Source organism: Barbus barbus (assembly GCF_936440315.1).
Source record: "Barbus barbus genome assembly, chromosome: 41".
NCBI lineage: Eukaryota > Metazoa > Chordata > Actinopteri > Cypriniformes > Cyprinidae > Barbus > Barbus barbus.
This window is the reverse complement of record NC_136719.1, coordinates 4648635-4668274: the sequence shown is the minus strand read 5'-3', so window position 1 is coordinate 4668274 and position 19640 is coordinate 4648635. Positions and strand designations below refer to the sequence as shown.

The window sequence follows — 19640 nt, the reverse complement described above, 5'->3', positions numbered from 1 at the left end:
GGAGCTGAACTCTGCAGGTAGGTTCATCTCCAGAAACAGGATTGGGCAGCTCTGCTGTAGGTTGTCCCATTTATCATCTCAGGTTCCAGAAGCGAGCTTACAAGCGCCCCCTTGTGCTGAGTTTCACAGTATTCAACACTAAAGTATGGACTCGGAGGAGGACTGAAACAACACAATCGAGCATCTCGATGCAGCCTGCGGTGGACATCCAACCCCGCCCACATCCATGACGTGTCCAAATACGTCACATTATTTTGAAAGAGGAAAAAGCATCGACAAGACGATAAGTCTAATTGTTTGCAAACCGCTAAAAAGAAGTTTGCTGTGTTGGTAAGTTAAAAAAAAACAAAATATCTTTTGTCTTTACGAAGACTTAAAATGTTGACAACTTGAATGTGTGCGTCGTTTGTGTGCATGTAAAAACAGTTCAGCATGCTTATGTGTTTTCAACTGTACACAGTCATTAGATATCACTAACATAATTATGTATGCGTGTGTGTTGTGGCAGGTGGGAAGAATCACGCAACAAGGAGAGCTCAAAATAAATACCCCGGAGGGTGGATTTATTTAACAAGGTGAGGGTGTCGGTTGAAAAGGTGTGGCTGAGGTGCGGCGGTGCTCTTCGTGGTGTGATTTCCTCCCTAGTGCGGCGCGTCGGTGCGGTGCTCGGGGCGGGGCAGGGCAGGATCGGTCAATCGCTGGGCTCTGAAATCAAGAAGAGCAGCATGCATTTCAGCTTCTTCGGAGATGTCTCTCCCTGTTGTGCAGCCTCGCACGGCTTATCTGGCCGCGGGCAAACGAGCCCCAGGTGTGGCCGATCCGCCGTGATGAGGAGGTGCAGGTGTTTCCTCTTCGTCTCCAGGGCAACGCTGATGAGCAATCGGGACGCTCGTCACAGTGTGTTATCCATCAAGAAAGTGAAATGATGTGGTTCCTCAACCAAGATACTGTGCAAGGGTTCTGTGATCAGTGTCATTAAAAATATCATGCGTGTGGGGAGAGGTAAATACATATGTGAGAGGGATAGAGTGTGTATGAGTAGGTAAGAGTGTTATGTAGCTATTATAAAAAAAGGATTTGCACATTCAGTTAGTTCATTTTATGTCATAAAAAAATCTGTGCACTATATATTTATTAGTGCACTGATTCAACATATAATGAATATTGAGTTAATGTGCAATTTATTTATAACACTCATCTCACCGACTCACAGATATGTACTTACCACACACACACACACACAAAAACACTCACTCACATACATATGATATGATATGGTAAATACTATTTATAAATATTTAGTGGACCAACACACATATATTCTGTATTTTTAACAGGAGTGCCGAGAGGACATAAAGTGGAAGTATGTAAGAGACATTGGCCCAGTGTTGTGCTGGATACAGAGTCACTGTGAGTTATTCTGTGGGGAGGTGAAAGGGTCTGCTTTACTCCAGATGGACAGTAAAAATCAACAAAATGCCGTCAAAGACTACCTGGGGTCGAATCGGATGAATCAAGAGATGTCTTTTTATTCATCTTTAAATATGTGGAAGACCTGGACACACTTCAGATGAAGTTTTGTTGATGAACAAGGCCTGAATGTCAATGCCATGTTACTTGTTATAATCTGTCAAAGCAAGCAATCTCTGTTTAGCACATGTATGTGTATCCTACTGCAAATGGAGAACTGTCAGTCCTATCATTCATATATTAACAATTGATGATAAGTGGAACAACACAGCTTTAGAATATTAAATGACAATTATAAATTATAACAATGTGTTGTGACTTTAACAATAACAAAATCTAATTGCACCCTTTAAATTTGATAAATCTAAAAGGTGGCTTAGGTAGTTTAAAATCGATAGTAATAAATTAGAGTTTATATCATTACATATCTGAATAAGGTAAGGTGTAGAGTTTTTTTTATTACAATTAGCCTAATTTAATCAACCAATGCAAGTGTTTTACAGGCTGTTGTGATGATGACATCAGCTCTGTACATTAGACATATTAAATATATTAGATTTAAGTTGTGCCATTTTAGCTTAGACATCCTTTAAAGAAATACAAAAACGTGTATTAGTAAAACGAAGGGCCACATTATTTTATTTAGATCCCCGAAAAGCTGTAAATTGCTTCACCATAACATTACTTCCGGGTTTCCCGGGGAATCACAAGAGGTGACGTGACTCTTTTGGTATGGGCGTGGCTTGTGACGTCACACTTGGATGTGGGCGGGGTTGGATGTCCACCACAGGCTGCAGCGAGCCCTACTTGCAATATTTTGGCTATGTTCATATGCTCTGAGTAGTATGCAATATTTTGTATGCCAGCTACTGAAGACCTACAACAAGCATTTCCCAAACTGTGCAGTATACAACGAAGCACACGGCACAGAATGAACCGTGTTAGGCTGCATCCATAATCGCATTCTTAGTAGGTACTTCTTTTGAACAAGTGATCGCTTAGTTTGCAAAATTGTATTGTCAATGCTTTTTTAGCTCCCGTACAGAATTTGAGTTGCAATTGTATGAAAAGTGCTATACATATAAATGTAATTATTATTACTTTGTGATCATTAAAATGTATGCTCTATATATATAGTATGAATATAATCCGGGCATACTACATTCGTCATGTTGTCATTGTCATGTGACCTACTACCAACATCAATTAAGGTGTAATCCAACTCCTCTCCCGTGGCCTCATGGGACAGTAAGGTGTCCATCAGATGTGGACTTCAGAGTCTTACTGGAAACAGGTCATCCAGGTACTTTTAGCTTACATTTTCAAAATCCGGACATTCTACTCTCCATATGCAGCCATAGTGGCATTACATGACAACAATATAGCATACTACTGTTTCACTCACTATATAGTGTACAGTACACTGTGCAGTATTGAGTAAGTAGTACCCCTTTGGGAAACACAAGGAGTAGGAATTTGAGTGAATGGAAAAAAATGACTTTTCAAATCTGATTTTCTTAATTTTATTTCTGCAGGCAGGCAGGACGCTTATTAAAGACCTTTTTTGTTCAGGACTAAAGAGTGGGAGGAGAAGAATAACATCAAATATCCCAGGTATAGAGTCCTTTTTAGAAATGTTATCTTTTTTTGCTTGATGCGACCAGAAAGCTCTTAAGCCCAAACTTTGTGACGACAGGAAATCACGTCATCTTGTTCCCAACTTGTTTCTGGGGTCTTTCCGTTGGTCTCTCGTGGTTTGTCCGACATGATGTCCTAGTATCAGTCTGATACGCCGACTGCACTAGGACATGAATGCTAGGCTCCTCCCTTCCTGCTCTGACGTCTCCTGGGCTGTTAACTGACATCCCCTCTTCTACAGGTTTCAGCCAGTCTTTTTGCCCTGTTTCTTCGCTTGCAGCGCAGCCCTGGCGGCCATCTCAAACACCTCTCTCACACCATCTTTTGTCTTGGCTGAGCATTCTAAATAACCAAAGGCGTTGATTCGGTTGGCCATGTCTCGCCCCTCCTCTGGCTTCACAGGCTCCTGAGTGAAGAAATATTTCAAAGATATAACAGGCATGTCTACAAGTGGCTACCCAATCTCAAAGGAATAGTTCACCTAAAATAAGAACATTTTCATTCATATAGGACTATTCAAATAGATTCATCACATTTGTTCGATCTTCCATTAAAAAGACAAAAATGTTACCCAGAATACCTAAGCTTACAATGAAAATGGATGTTATTTATACTGTCCAGCTCTAAAAAACTCCCCCAAATATTATAAAATAACTGTTTGTTATAAACCACATAGTTTAGAGGCTGATCAACTGACTGGAGTTTGACAGTAGAAATTACCAACCACTTAAATGGAAAAGAGCAGCTTGGACATTTTGCAGCGTTTAAAGGAATAATTCACCCAAAAATGAAAATTTGCTACAATTTACTCCTCCTCAGGCCATCCAAAATGCAGATGACCGTTTGTTTATCAGAACAGATTTGTAGAAATGTTTCATTACATCACTTGCTCACCAATGGATGCTCTGCAGTGAATGGGTGCCGTCAGAATGAGAGTCCAAACAGCTGATAAAAACATCACAATAATCCACACCACACCACTCCAGTCCATCAATTAACATCTTGTGAACATCTTGTTAAACCGTTGCTTCAGAGTAAAATATTTCTCAATTGAAAGCAATATAAGCACAGACTTTGGGATACCAGGGATGTTTTAATCAGCTGACGCTCATTCTGACGGCACCCATTCACTGCAGAGGATCCTGATGTAATGCTACATTTCTCCAAATCTGTTCCGATGAAGAAACAAACTCATCAACATCTTTGATGGCCTGAGGGCGAGTACATTTTCAGCTAATGTTCATTTCTGGATGACCTATTCCTTTAAGAATCAGATTTTACTAAGTAAAAAGGCCCTGCCTGTTTCATTTTGGCAAGTTCCCTTCCTGTGTGCTCATCATCTCGGAGATCCTTTTTGCTACCAACGAGGATGATGGGAACATTCGGACAGAAATGCTTCAACTCTGGTGTCCACTTTTCTGGAATATTCTCTGTGATGGATTAAAGGAGAGAGTGCTAATTTTATTAACCATATTTCAAATCATTTTTAAATTATGACAAGTATTTAATGGCTTAGAGTAAATCATCTTATATTGTTTAAACTGAGTTAATTGGTATATATATTTTTGTTTGAGAAAGTTAATAAAAACTGAGACTGAGCACCTGAATCTTTGCCTGTTACCTCAGCTCAGTTCAGTGTGCATGTCTGTTTAGGTTTTGATGTAAAGACCTGATGAAAACCCGATCGATCTTGAAAACATGGTAGCTAAATTGCTGCATCTTTAACTTTGATGTGAAAGCATTGTATTTAGAGCACAAGTGAAGGTTTCATGATTCAGTTGAATAGAAAATTGTATTTATTCTTAGCTGACTGGTTTTACCACTGAGAAATACACTTAAGGTGGTGATAAAACTGAAGTGTTATACAATAGTAAAGTATAAGAAAACAGACGGGGTGAATTTTTATTTCATGTTGACTTAAAAATTGAGATGAAACTTAAATATTGGCAGACCTTTTCTTTCGTACTGTGATGTACATCCAGTTATAGTTAATTATCACAGAAGTAGATTAAAAATAAGACATTAATCTTAGATTAATCCATCGGTTGTTGATTGGATTTTGGGAAGTAGAGGATTAAGCAGACTAAATTATTGCCATTTCACCAGAAAATTGAGTTATGGTATGGTATTTTGATAATTTATGAGGTCAAACATAAAAAAAAAACAAGAAATGTGCGCAGGTGAATCGTTCACAATAAGATCAATAACATGCATTTAGAAAATAGATCCATTTCATTTTCATCTCATGCCGACTTTAATCTTGAAAATATGGTATCGTTTTTCAACATTTAGAGTTAAAGTGTGATGATTGGGCTAGAAATATCTAATTGTTTACGAGGACGTCTTACCCAAGCTATCAGGACTGTCGATGGAAAAGCACATAAGAAGGACATCTGTTTGAGGATAGGAGATTGGTCTTAGCCGTTCATAGTCCTTCTGTCCAGACGTATCCAATAAGGCAAGCTCTACCTGTAAGAAGAGAGATATTGGTCAATGTGCTAAACTATTTCAGACAAATAACAAAACAACAATCCCAATTGTGGCCTCACTTATAAAAGTGCATTATGTATAACTCACACCAGTGGAACCACACCTATGCAATGGGGCAGGACAGAATGCTGAATATTCTTCTGGTGATGTATTTTGGCATGCACATTCCCAATGCTAAATTTCAACTTTAGCAGCTTTAAAGTTGGTAAGTTCAATCAAATCTTTTCAATCAGTAGAAAATGTGTGTTAAATGAAACAGATGATGGTTTATCGTCACCCAAAGCACAGTTCCACTTTTCACTTATTAAACTATTTTTTGTAAAAAATACTTGTGCATTTAAGTAAATATTGCACTTTATTACAAAGCATTCATTGTTTTCTTGGTGCATATCAGTGAAAATGATTGCATATTTATTTTTCCAACTGTGTGCTTTCATACCTGTTTTCCATCGACCTCAATGTCTGCAACATAGCTCTCAAAAACTGTCGGCACGTAGACTTCAGGAAACTGATCTTTACTAAAAACAATAAGCAAACAGGTCTTTCCACAGGCTTCCTCACCCACTATCACCAGTTTCTTATGAATGGCAGCCATCTGCAGAGGAGAAAGATAAGACAAAGGATAAGCAAAAAGAGCTTTATAGATCTGAAGCATTTTAAGAAACGGTCCAGGAGTGAAAAAACAGCTTTAAAAGGGAAGAAATACAAAGTTTACATGACAGATTCAAATTTAGATTATACTGTCATTTACATTATACTGTCAGATAGATCGATAGATAGATGTGTTCTGTGAATCTTTTCAACATGAACCGGAAACACAGCTGCGGAAGTATCATTTGACCAGAAGTTACAGTACAGTAATATATATATATATATATATATATAAACCCATAAAGCAGTAAAAATGCTTCCTCACCAAACTTGATGATCTTCTCGATAAATGTATGTATTTGAAATCATTTAAAGTTTTATTGTTGTTGTGCTTCGAGGAAGTATGTGCTCTCCTGTCTCTTCCTGCTGGTTTAGAGTCCGCCCATCTTCATACTGCCACGAAACACCCGCCCATCATTGCTCTCTCATACTCTACTACTGTAAGTCATGTCAAGTCATGCAGATTTTTACTTGTTTTTTTTTTTTGTTAAATTAAAGTCACTTTAAAAACTTGGAACCAGAGGCCTCCCTTCCTTATTTATTGTGTTACCTTTGACCTAGACTTTCAGTCATAAATCAAATTCCATCCCAAAACATTGAAAAACATGATAATTTAAACAAGATCATTGTGTACAAATGGTTTACGTAAATATTTATTCACCATTTAAATCACAAGCAACAATTTTGCCCCTAATAAAACTGATTGAAAAAAAAAAAAAAAAAAAAAAAAAAAATATATATATATATATATATATATATTAATATATATATATACACTGTAAAAAAAAAAAAAAAAGTTGAGCTTTTTTGAGATTTTTTAGTTCTCTCAACTTATTTTTGTAGGAGATTCTTAACTTTTTGTTGTCTAAACTTAAAACAACAATTTGAGAAAACTCAAAAATCTGCTGAAGCTGGTTGCCTTAAATTTTTAAGTTGGCTCAACTTTTTTTTTTTTTTTTTTTACAGTGTATATATATATATATATATATATATATATATATATATCAAGGTAAATATCACTTGTGATCCTGAATGTTTTGTTTTCTAAATAGTGCATATTTGTTGAATTACACTACAGTATTAAAATAATATTTACGTGTGTTTATCATAGGCCTGCATAAAATTCTAGCTTTGAAATGAGTCCAGATAAGAAAAAAGAGTTTATTCATTCCACAAATGTTTATAATGTAATTTCCATCTCAGAATAAATTCAAAATAGCCTTGTGTAAAATAAGCAGCAGACCTGTTGAGAATTTTGCTTCCTCATATACACACAAGGTTAAATGACAATAAAAGCTTAAATTTAATTTTCTAAAGTTGACTAAAAATTCCACTTTGCTAAAATGCTCAAAGCTGAAGAAGCAACTAATTGTGAAGAATGTTTGTGTATTATTTATATCTCACTAGTTTAACAACTTTGCTAAAAATGCATCTTAAACAAGCCAAAGTACTAGACAGACATGCATGCATTGTTGATCAACTTACAGCAGTCATGTGTCTTACACATTCCTCATAATTAAGCTAGTTAAAGTAGCAGTGTTATCTTGTGTTACATGGCATTTTTTACTCCTGCTGACAGAATCTGAACTGGACTTCCTGACAGGCAGATATCAAGTGGTCAGAATGGGCAACAACACTTCATCCCTGCTGACCCTCAACACTGGTGCTCCTCAGGGCTCCGTCCTCAGCCCACTCCTGTACTCCCTGTACACACATGACTGTACAGCAACACACAGCTCCAATGTCATCCTCAAATTTGCTGATGACACAACGGTGATAGGCTTGATCGCTGACAATGATGAGACGGCCTACAGAGAGGAGGTGAGAACCCTGACTAAATGGTGTCAAGAGAACCACCTCTCACTCAACATCGACAAGACCAGGGAGCTGGTGGTGGATTTCAGGAGACAGAGCAGAGAACACACACCCATCACAATCGACATGACACCTGTAAACAGCTTTAAATTCCTCGGCGTTCACATCACTGAGCAACCCGGTCTCATCCCAACTCATCACATATTGACGCTTGGTTTTTGCGTCGCTTTTTGATGCTCAAGGTACCCCTTTAGCGTCACTTTTCGACATGAAGGGAAGGTACCCCTTTAGTGTAACTTTTCGGCGTCGATATGCTAACGTGAAATTGGGAATTTGATCGTCATAATAAGGTTGCCATTATTGCATATATGTAGGGGTGTGATTTTTCAATGTAAACAGTCAAAATAGTTTTATTTAATATGACTTACCCAACCCCTGCCCCTAAACCTACCATCTGTGAAGAAAACGCAAGATATAGGAGGCAGATGCAAGTACTGGCATAATTTATTTAAAAATGATTAAAATACGCTAAGTGTTTCCTATTTAAAAAAATTACCTTCCCTTCACGTCGAAAAGTGACGCTAAAGGGGTACCTTGAGCGCCAAAAAGCGACGCAAAAACCAAGCGTCAATATGTGACGAGTTGGGATGAGACTATGTTACACTGAGGATCTCACATGGTCCGCTCACACAGATGCAGTGCTGAAGAAGGCACATCAACGCCTCTTCTTCCTGAGACGGCTGAGGAAGTTTGGAATGAGCCCCAGCATCCTCAGATCATTCTACACCTGCACTGTGGAGAGCATCCTGACCGGCTGCATCACCGCCTGGTTTGGAAACAGCACTGCTGGCAACCGCAAAGCTCTGCAAAGGGTCGTGCCAACTGCCCGTCACATTGTTGGAGGTGAGCTTCCCTCCCTCCAGGACATCTGTGAAGTGACATACTTCACAGATGTCATACTTACTATAGAAGTGACATACTTCACAGATGACATACTTTCCTTATACATCTATGCCAGGCGGTGTATAAGGAAAGCCCGGAGGATCATCAGTGACTCCAGCCACCCGTCCCACAGACTGCTCTGTCTGCTGCCCTCAGGAAGACGTCTCCGCAGCATCAGATCCCACACTAGCCGACTGAGGGATAGCTTTTTTTCCTCAGGCTATCAGGCTAATGAACAGTCAGAACTAATACACCCTACAGCATACTCCCACCTTACAGTATACCATGCACTGCACTTTAATTCCATACAGTTCAAACTGGACTACTAGTACACTACTGCACAAATACAACAATCTTTTTGCTACCACTGGATACCATTCAATGCACATCCATGACATATGCGTATCCAGCTTATGTATAATTTGCTGCATCTTCGCATATTATTGTGTGTATATATGTGTACATAACGTAGAATGTGTACATGGTGTATAATGTGTATTGATAACTGTACGTATGTCTAATAGACCACTATGTGTGAGTATATGTATGTGTATATTACACATTGTCATCTGTATAAGTCTGTAAGTATGTATGGTAATGTTTATATGTAAATTGTTTCTGCACTGTCTGGAGCACGCTCTCAAGAATTTCACTCACCAAGGCACATGTGCTGTGGTGATGTGACAATAAAAGTGATTTGATTGATTTAAATAAAAAAACGGTTTCTGTCTAATTTGCCAAATCATGTCTCTCAGAGGGAATGTGAATGTGCCCAATATTGATTGGGTGATGCTCTTCTGCTGATATGAATCTCATTATGAATGTGTGCACTTTTACTGTCAAATTTGAAAAGACCAAGACATTATTTTTTCTTCCTTTGGGTGTGTAAGACCATCAGGTGGAAATCAATGAAACATCCACTTCCAGGAGGTTCAAAGGCCAGTAAGGACAATTTAAGCAACACAGATTGTAATTAAAAATGGTAACACTTTATTTTAAGGTGTTCTTGTTACACGTTACATATACTTACTATTATAATAACAATTAATTATGGATAATTACATGCAAGTAACCCTAAACCAAACCTTAATCCTAACCCTAACCATACAGTTTATTTAATTAATATTATTCAGTACTTAAATGTATAATTACACTGTAACAAGGACACCTTAAAATATTGTGTAACCTTAAAAATAGATAAGTAACAGATAATTTTTATTTCCTTTTATTTGACCACAATAAATAAATTACAATTTACAATATATATATACACAAATACAATCATCACAAAACACAAACAATCTCTCAATTATAAAAAGAAATTCCTTCATATAAAAACTATAAATATACCAGTGTAAGCATAACTCTGTACAGTATCACCTACCCAGTCTTAGCATGCGGTAAGGGTTGTTTATGAATGATTTCACATTTGCAAGAGCTGATATAATCAAATGACACTTACATATTCATTCACACCATGCACATAAAGCAGAATTAATCATCAATTAATCAAACTGTATGACTGTACATTTAAAACAATCAAAGCTGACCTTCTTTTTAATTCACAGCATAAAAGCAAGCATGACTGTACATTTAAAACAATCAAAGCAGTCCTTCCTTTTAATTCACAGCATAAAAGCAAGCAGTCTGTCATTTAGTGCATTCATCAAAATCATTTTCTGATGTCTTTCATATTTTCACCGCACATCCAGTGACATGACTGAAGTTTGTCAGCGTTTGTGTTCCAGCTCTGGCTCGAGGAGCTCATCAAGTAACGCTGCGGCCTGGATAATAGAGGACATTAGTCTGAGCCGCTAGGTTTTTAACATGTTGCATAATTTGCAGCAGAAATTGTGACTGGATCTAGATCTAGCTGTTTAATAGACCCTTTAATTTACATAATCGTAAAACATCATATCAAGGATATTTAAATAACAAATACTACTAAAACAGCTGAAATTGGTGCTGGATGATTCTAATGAATAAAACTGCTAAATAATGCTTACCATGCAATCACGTTCAGCATGGTTTAATGTCAGGACTGAGAAATTGCTCTGATCCCTCCACTGAAAGCGTGCGTTGCTTTGCAGGTTTCTTTGATGTGATCAGACAACACACCGTCAACAGGATACCTTTTGTTTTAAATCACACACACACACAAAATTATTAGATACACGACTTCAGAAATGATGGTTCAAAAGTTTGAGGTCGGTGAGATGTCTCACCAAGGCTGCATTTATTTGATCAAATACATTACAGTAAAATATATTATTACTGTAAAAACAGTCATCTTGTGAAATATTATTATGATATATAATAACAGTTTTCTATATGAATATATTTAGATATGCAATTTATTCCTGTGATCATGAATTTTTCACGTGATCCTTCAGAAATCAGATTTGCTGCTCAAGAAATATTTCTGATTTCTGTTGGAAACTATTAATTTATTAATTAATTTAATGCAGCAATTAATTTAAACCGACCCAAACTTTTGGTTAGTAGTGTATACTGATTCATATACAATTTACAATTTATTTGATATATTCTTGATATTAAAATGCATCCTCCAGTAATATAATGCAGAGGCAGCTTGCAGAATATAATATTTGGATGACCCAAACAAGCATTTCTGCCAACGCCTCAAAGTGAATGGGAAACCCAGGATTGTGCTTGATATGAAATCAAGCTCTTACCCAGCAGTATCGGGATGCTGATGATTATGAGAGCGATGACTGTGACGTTCATCTTTATTTCTGGCTCTTTGCAGTTTGCAGAAACATCACAGTTGCACACAAGCAGCGAAAGGGTCTGGACTGAATACTGGCCCTGGCTGTCAGAGATTTTAAGGGTGAGTTGATGATTGCCGGCATGTACGCCGCTCTCTTTGATCAGCCTCACAGATGTACCTGGGAGAAAAACAAAAAATGGAATTAAAGAGGAAACAAGTACACTTGTTAGCTATTACAGTGTTAAAAAGATGATTTATTCTATTACCATAGTCAGACAGAAGCCTCCATTTCCCCTGGACGTCTCCAGTCAGCTCGAAGTGTAATGGTGGGCTGTACATGGCTGGGCTGAGAGCTGTAATGTCAGTCATCTCCTCAGATAGACACATGACCAGTTTGTTGGCCTCCAGCACTCGTCCAGACTTCATTCTGTCCATTACACCCACTTGTTTCATCTTCTTCAATACTGAGGAGTCACTAGCATCTTTCTGGATAAACAATGATGGAAATGACATTAATGCGCATCTGGAGTTTCCTCTAGTGTTCAACATCAGTCTCAACTCAGTGATAGAGGCATATAACCCTCATCGAAAACAATCCAATCAGCATTACTCAACTGAAATAACAACAACTGAAAGCTCTGAGGACGGAAACAAGTTTACACTCTGTTTACTTACTGTTTTCCTTGTGAATTCTGATGGATGGTCGTGTTTGTCGATGATATTCAGTATCACTGTGCTTGTGCTGGAGAGCTGCATCTTCTCCCCATGATCCTTTGCTTCAACCAGAATAGTGTATTTTTGGGCCTCCTGCATTGACAAAGGAACAGCAAAGTTGAATATCTGTGTCAGATGATCTTTGAACTTTTGATCGACAAAGCTAGAAAGCATGCATAAAAACTCCTGATATGAACTAATACTAAATGAGATTGGGGTTTATGCTAAAATGTGGTAAATAGTTTTAATACCCAATGAAATGTGCGCAAACGATTGACTGGGTAGTGTACCTGATTTACTAAGAATGTATAGATTACTAATACATTGTTAAAAACTAGTTTCTGGGACAGGAAAAGACAAAATGCCAAATAAGATTCTGCATGACAAAGCAAAGGAAAAGAAAAACATGTCTGTCAAGTTCTTGGGAATGTATTCTGTGTGTTCAGTTTCAGGAAGCATTTACATTTAATAGCTCTAATAATATGTTCTGGTATAACCATTAATTAAAAAAATAATAATAGATTTACCTTGAATAAGTGTACATATCATCATTTAAAAAAAAAAAAAAGGTTTTTAATATATGTTTAAGGTAAAAATATTTATTTTTCACATATAGTGAAATATTTAAATCTCACTAAATAAATATTATTATGACATTTATTGACCATAGGTCTTTAATAGAGGCCTTTCATTTTATTGTAGATCTTTTCTTTGTTATGTTTTTATGAGGTTTTTCAAATAATCATTACCAGCGAAACAGTTTTCTCATTTAAAAAAATCAATAAAATAAAAATAAACGTATAAAATATAAAAAAAAAACGAATTAATTGTATCACTTTGACATTTTTTCATTTTGCCAACAAAACATTATCAAAATTAATTTTAATATTGAAATAATAACATGCTCAACATACAAGATGTATTCTAATTTATGTGTGAATGTGTGTGTTTTAAATAAATTAATAATAATGCCGTTGTCCCATATACAATACTAATAACACTATTTATTTGTCAATTATAAATGGATGTTGAAAAAGTTCTAATTATAATGTTAAATAATAAATTATATTTGCAGTATAAAATTGACGAAGGACTTCAGGATGTGTGTATGTTACCTCATAATCAAGGTATCCCTTGAAAGATATGGTTCCTGTCTGCTCTCCTTTTCTTTGCTGAATGAAGAAGTCGGCACTGGAGGCAGAGGGAGACACTGAGACGATTCTCAGCGTGAACTGAGCGTTCGCTGTGCCAGACTGGTCGTTGTCAGTTGCCAGCATTGTGACCAGAGGCTTACCTTTGGTTAAAACAATACAAAGCGGATCGGGTGAAATGTTGCTCTTTCACCTGGATACCAGCCGGTTTAAACCAGTTTTGTATATTTGAGTCGTACCTTGTTGTGTTGATTCATCTACTGCGATTTCATACACATCCCGATTAAAAACAGGAGTGTGGTCGTTAACATCCAGAATATCGATGTCCACAGCAACTATTGTTTGTTTTTTAGAAAGAGTGATCTGCAAGTCAACAAAATAACAGTCAGTATTAACTACTCAAAATACTCATTTAACTTAGTCACTGCTTACGAGTAGGACTTACTCTCAGTTTCTGGTACTCCTCATAGTCAACTTTTCCATGAGCGTAAACTGATCCGTTTCTGTCCACAGAGAGAATTCCTTTGGGATCTTTGTCGATGCCCTGTCCATGAATGGAGTACTCTTCGATAACTTTCTTCTCAATGTTTAACTAAAAAAGGATGGAAACATTCAAAATGATTCAAACTCAGAACTCTGTGCTCATGCAAAGACATACATTGCTTTGAATTGAATCAGTTGATATTCTGCTATAAAGTGGCCAATTGAAGGTTTCAGTATAACCTACATCTCCCAGTTTATATGGGAAAGGACCAGTGTGCTCCTCTTCCATGGTCAGTGAATCCACAATCCAGGCTCGCTTTTTGCGTATGTTTAGTTTTGATGGGGTTGCGCTCTGAATCCAGACACTCTGTAAAAGAAATTATTACACAAAACATTGCAATTTATCAATTAAAAACTCAATAGTACATTCATTTCAAGTTCTTACATGTTAGCCATCATGTTCTGGATGATATAATGCAATGGTAACTCTTTATTTTAAGGACCAATTCTCACTATTAACTAGCAGCATACTACTAGCATATTGGATGTTTATTACTTATGCATATTAATGCCTTATTCTGCATGACTGTATTTTAGATCCCTTCTTTCTACCCCACAAACTTAATAACTACCTTACAAACTATAAATAAGCAGCAAATTATGAGTTTATTGAGGCAAAAGTCATAGTTAATAGTTAGTTCATAGTGAGAATTAGTTCCCAAACTAAAGTGCAACCAATGTGACTTGTAACCAATAATGTTTTACACTATTTTAATGTGAATTGTCTGAAAACTTTTTAATAGGTGCATTTTGTGCTTTATATAAATTGGATGTCTGCAGCTATTTATTATTTCCAGTTTATAAAAATTATCTGCACACTTAATATTTTCTGAATGCCATTGCTTTTTATGACAAAACATGTAAATATCCATTAATTAAAGTGGAATATAACACACACACACAAAGAAAAAGAAAACTCTACCTTAACATAATAAAACTAGTCAGAAGTAGTGATTTTAATATATAGTTTTGTTTGGTTTAGTTTTATTTTTACAAAATCAGTAAAATGTTTTGGTAACACTTTATGTTACAGTCTCCCTATTACACGTTATATGCACGTATTATAGTATAATAACAGTAAATTATGCACTAATTAATTACAAGTAATTACAAGCAACTAACCCTAATCCTAAACCAATCGCTCAGTACTTGTAATTGTGTAATTACACTGAAAGAAGGACACCTTTAAATAATGTGCAACAAAATTTTTCATCAAATTGAAAACTGCAAAAATAAATAAATAAAATCAATTCTGTCACTTACTGCAACAAGGAAAACTATCGCAACAGTCTTCATTTTAGTGAGAGGGATCAGTCGCTCAGATTCAGGATCTTGCTTTAGCTGTGGTTTAAAGTGCATGTGAAGCAAGCTGGCTGTGTTGCTCCTTTAAGTAGAGCCAAAAGAGGACGATTTGACAACATTTCTCTGGAAACCCATGGAATCAGATTAATTTTTAATAGCTGTAGCACCCTATTGTCTACTGGGCTTTCTAAGGAACGATGCATAAAGGAATCTGGCAAGAGTCCAGACATTCTTAAACACAACAGAAAAAAAAACAAGAAGTATGAGAGGCTACTAAAACCGGTTCTGGTTTCAATTAAATGACAAACATATTTCAAATGTCAAAATGAATGATATATGCATGAACTTGTGCATAGATTCAAACTAGATAGGCCTTCTGTTCAAAGAGTGTTTACCTGTTGGCAGTGTATTTACTGTTGTATTCTATGGAATGAGTTCAGCTTGTTTCCCTATAGCATAACATTTTTAGGTCAGATATTTTATGAACCCATTTATATCCTTCCAAGTAAACAAACCTCACTTCCCATTTCTGACTAAACACAACATACTGCATGAAAGTTGCACTCTCAGTAAAAAATGTTGAACTAATTAGTAAATAATGCTGAACTAATGTAAAACTGATGTAGATGTTACAGATACAGATGTTACACAGGTAAGGTTTATGTTCATCCCTTTTTGAGAAATTGTCCATCGTTAATCATATTAATTTTAGGATTTGATAACAATGGCAAATCTGATGGCTCAAGGCACTCAACAACAATAATAATAAATCAACAAAGAAAGAAAGAAATAATGAATGAAGAAATATGTCTCATGATCAGTTAAGTGGCTTACATTTCACTTGTTGAAAACAGTCTTAAAATAAGATTGCATAAGTTTAGCAATGCTGACAATAGTCATAACAATTGCTATTAATATCGTACAAGGTAAAATGGAAGAGACTATTATAACTTGGCTGGGCTATTAATTGACAAACAGAACAAAGTAGTAATTAGTAAACATATACACCGATAACATAAACATTGTTTTGTCAGTGCACAACAAATATATGGAACATTGATTTTGCCACTGGAAAAAAAAAATAATAATTAACATATTTAGGGTAAGATTTTCACTATTAACTAGCATGCATATTACTAGCACATTGGCTGTTTAGTACTTATAAAGCTTATTAATGCCTTATTCTGCATGACCATATTTTAGATCCCTGAATCCCACCCCATACCCAAATATATCCAAACCTTACTAACTATAAATAAACAGCAAATTAGCAGTTTATTGAGGCAAAAGTCATAGTAGTGAGAATTGGACCGTAAAATAAAGTGCGACCAAAGAGTCAGAGTCCTTATCAGTCTCTTATCTTATTCAGTTTTTATCTTATTCTAAATATCTGCTTATGGACTAGACTACTTTTAAGTCCCTTCTGTTCCACAAAGAAACATTCACACTGCACCAATTTCTAATCAGTTTTTTGTAAGAGACAGGGGAAGCTTCAGAAGAAATGACTGTTGTCAGAGTTATGCAGGAAATGACAGATCAGAAACAGCCTATAGTTAAAAGCGAGCAAGTGAGGGATTTGAGTTTTACTATGAAGTTCTTTTATGACTGTGACACGTTTATTTTTCCGTGATTGCATGCATTGCATTATTACATTTCCTGCAGCTCACGTGAAAACACTTGAGGACTTTAATGGAAATGGCATTGAGATATGGAGTTTCTTTAGCTAATGTTTAACTAGTTACCTAGAAAATAGATACGCATTTTTCACATGCCTTTTGTTCACTTTTGTTTCCTCCTTGTTTATTTCGCTTATTTGTAATTGTTTTTATTACATTACCTGCAATGATTCATGTCATTCATTGCATTTACAAGTATGTTTGCTGTAAGTCAGAATTCGTTTATCACTTGGACTGCTTCTATAACAAAGGACCAGTTTTATTGGTGGTTTATTTGTATTCAAATGCTATTTAGAGGTAGTCAATAGTCTATGGTCAATTTTAAGCTTAGTTGTATTTGTAAACTTTCTAGACTATTACATTAGAAACTATTGCAAAAGTGTTCCAGTGTACTGTCTTAGGCAGCTTTCTAGTCTATTCCTTTGCTGACTCATATAAGAGTGTTGCATGCCAAAATGAATGAAGTTCCAGGCGTGCATAGCTTTAGGGCAATGGTCGGCAACAGGTGGCCCGCCAGCAATAATATCTGGCTCGCAGCCACATTATTCTGATAGCGGTTCTGAAATAGATCTGTCATGACAGCAACAGTTAACCTATACTTACAACCAGAGTAGGGTATGTGAGCTGAGCACGAGTGGAGCGATGTGATTTTGAATGGAGCGAGGAGCGGATTTTTTAAAAGTCGGAGCGGCGTGGTTTTCACTCGCTCCAAGAGCGCTCCATCACGAGTACAATTCATGCCAACGACCCGGCCGTAATATTACTGCATATTTAGCAAGAATTCACAAGTTTAAAATATTTAGCTAGCTTGATAGAGAAGGATTACTCAATCCTAATGCCCGATGCCAAACTTACTTGCCGACCCCTGCTTTAGGGGTTCATTTAATCATTTTCTTTTACTCAGCCTACATCAGAGAAGTGCTTATTCACAGCACACACTAGAATCTGCGTACATTCACAAACAGTTATTGTTCTGTTTCTAATCCTCGCTTGCACCTTTCTTCTACTAGAGCCCTGTACAGTTGCCTATACTTGAGCTTTAAATCACATTTTATACATTAAACCCATCATGAATTTAGAACACATAACTATCAAATTTAACTCTGTAAATAAAATAAAAACATCAGGGGTACTCTTTTCCTTATCAGAAACATTAACATTACAGGGACTGTTATTATAAGCCCCACAAAACAAGGGGTCTGCAAGCTGTTTAACCCATCCAAACAAGAATAGAAAGGATTTTTACATCCCAAGTTTTTTTACATGGTCCTTCAAGTCACACTGTAAAAAAAAAAAAAAAAGTTGAGCCAACTTAAAATTTTGAGGCAACCAGCTTCAGCAGATTTTTGAATTCTCTCAACTTATTTTTGTAGGAGATTCTCAACTTTTTGTTGTATAAACTTAAAACAACAAGTTGAGAAAACTCAAAAAAGCTGGTTGCCTTAAAATTTTAAGTTGGCTCAACTTTTTTTTTTTTTTTTTTTTACAGTGCAGAGGAGTGATTGGCTGCAGCTAAGGATATCTCATCCAGTGAAGAAGGATGCTCCCACTGTACCACATAGGAGAATAGCGAACCCACCAGCTCGCTTTGCAAACTATGAGCTCAGTGGACCGATGTCTCATGGGCAGTACCGCGTTAAGCCTTTGCGGGGCCCTGACCTAACTGAACATTTGGGGCGAATGAACATCACCTCCAGTGGTGAGAGCACAATTTTTCAGCCCAGTTTGGAGATCAACCTGAACCCAATACTCCCTACCACCTATCCAGTTTGAATATACATACAGAGTACAGCTTTGGACGACCATGGTTTCCATCCAAGCAGGAGAACTTACAGAGGTACGTCAACATCTATTCTATTATTGGCATCTTCTGATCCAAGAGAGCCTGAGGATTGCTTTGGAGAACATCCTGCCTAAGTAAGCCACAGAACAATTTAGGTCACAGATCACCTGAAGCAAGAGGAAGTTCTTTGTGTGGCAGACTCATATTGCAACTCGAGGTTCTCATTCACCAACACCATGAGGACCCTTAATAAGATGCTGGGCTTGCCTGCTAGAAGATGGTGTGGGCTCTTCGAGATGGCACATTCAGAGCAACCACATAAAAATCTTCTCACATTCCTGGCCATGTGGGGCCACCAGACGCAACAAGGCTTGTCCCCTGGGTAACCAGTGCCCAAAGATGAATGTTGAGAGTGGGATTAGTGGAGTGTGGTGGGAATGCGGTACATACTGGAGATCTTGGAGACATCCCAACAAAGCAGCTTTGGAGGTATTGTAAGAGGTGGGTTTATCTTGAGACCACTGGATACAGTTCACAAACAGAGTGAATGGCAAGATGGGCTTGGGTTTTTCAGTGATTCGTCAGGAGTGTGGAGATGGGAAAGAGCATCTGCTTTGATATTTTTGGGGACTGGATGATAGGAAATTAATATGGGGGAAAAATAAAGCCCAACTTGCCTGACCAGGAAGTCTTTTGGCTTTCCAAAGATACTCTAGGTTCTTGAGATCAGTTAA

General features: G+C 36.8%; 2 protein-coding genes and 1 long non-coding RNA gene across 3 annotated transcripts; 1 reads left to right on the top strand and 2 right to left on the bottom strand.

Annotated features, from left to right (window-relative positions):
• The first annotated feature begins 222 nt into the window (after positions 1 to 222).
• Positions 223 to 2638, top strand: LOC306860853. The gene is made up of 3 exons (XR_013783419.1): positions 223 to 330; positions 509 to 575; positions 1338 to 2638. It is a non-coding gene; the product is annotated as an uncharacterized lncRNA (long non-coding RNA).
• LOC306860851 (rho-related GTP-binding protein RhoA-C-like) lies at positions 2086 to 6647 on the bottom strand. The gene is made up of 5 exons (XM_079402814.1): positions 6515 to 6647; positions 6038 to 6193; positions 5457 to 5577; positions 4408 to 4538; positions 2086 to 3514 (listed from the first exon to the last, which is right to left on the bottom strand). The coding sequence occupies exons 2-5, from the start codon at positions 6191 to 6193 to the stop codon at positions 3353 to 3355; spliced, it is 570 nt and encodes a 189-aa protein (XP_079258940.1). The 5' UTR covers positions 6515 to 6647; the 3' UTR covers positions 2086 to 3352.
• A 3328-nt stretch (positions 6648 to 9975) lies between these two features.
• LOC306860285 (cadherin-4-like) lies at positions 9976 to 15574 on the bottom strand. Its single transcript, XM_079401903.1, has 10 exons — positions 15409 to 15574; positions 14330 to 14452; positions 14048 to 14194; positions 13842 to 13965; positions 13567 to 13745; positions 12413 to 12544; positions 12004 to 12223; positions 11703 to 11915; positions 11013 to 11138; positions 9976 to 10790 (listed from the first exon to the last, which is right to left on the bottom strand). Exons 1-9 carry the CDS (start codon positions 15502 to 15504, stop codon positions 11026 to 11028), a joined length of 1347 nt encoding a protein of 448 aa, XP_079258029.1. The 5' UTR covers positions 15505 to 15574; the 3' UTR covers positions 9976 to 10790; positions 11013 to 11025.
• Between the last annotated feature and the right edge of the window lie 4066 nt (positions 15575 to 19640).

Coding starts and splice junctions, on each gene's coding strand:
- LOC306860851 (XM_079402814.1), bottom strand. CDS start 6,193: ATGGCTGCCATTCATAAGAAACTGGTGATAGTGGGTGAGGAAGCCTGT. Junction 5,578..6,037: donor TTGAGGTCGATGGAAAACAG/GTATGAAAGCAC, acceptor CTCTTCTTACAG/GTAGAGCTTGCCTTATTGGA. Junction 4,539..5,456: donor CGACAGTCCTGATAGCTTGG/GTAAGACGTCCT, acceptor AATCCATCACAG/AGAATATTCCAGAAAAGTGG.
- LOC306860285 (XM_079401903.1), bottom strand. CDS start 15,504: ATGCACTTTAAACCACAGCTAAAGCAAGATCCTGAATCTGAGCGACTG. Junction 14,195..14,329: donor TCCCATATAAACTGGGAGAT/GTAGGTTATACT, acceptor ATCCTTTTTTAG/TTAAACATTGAGAAGAAAGT. Junction 12,545..13,566: donor AGGGATACCTTGATTATGAG/GTAACATACACA, acceptor TTGTCAATGCAG/GAGGCCCAAAAATACACTAT.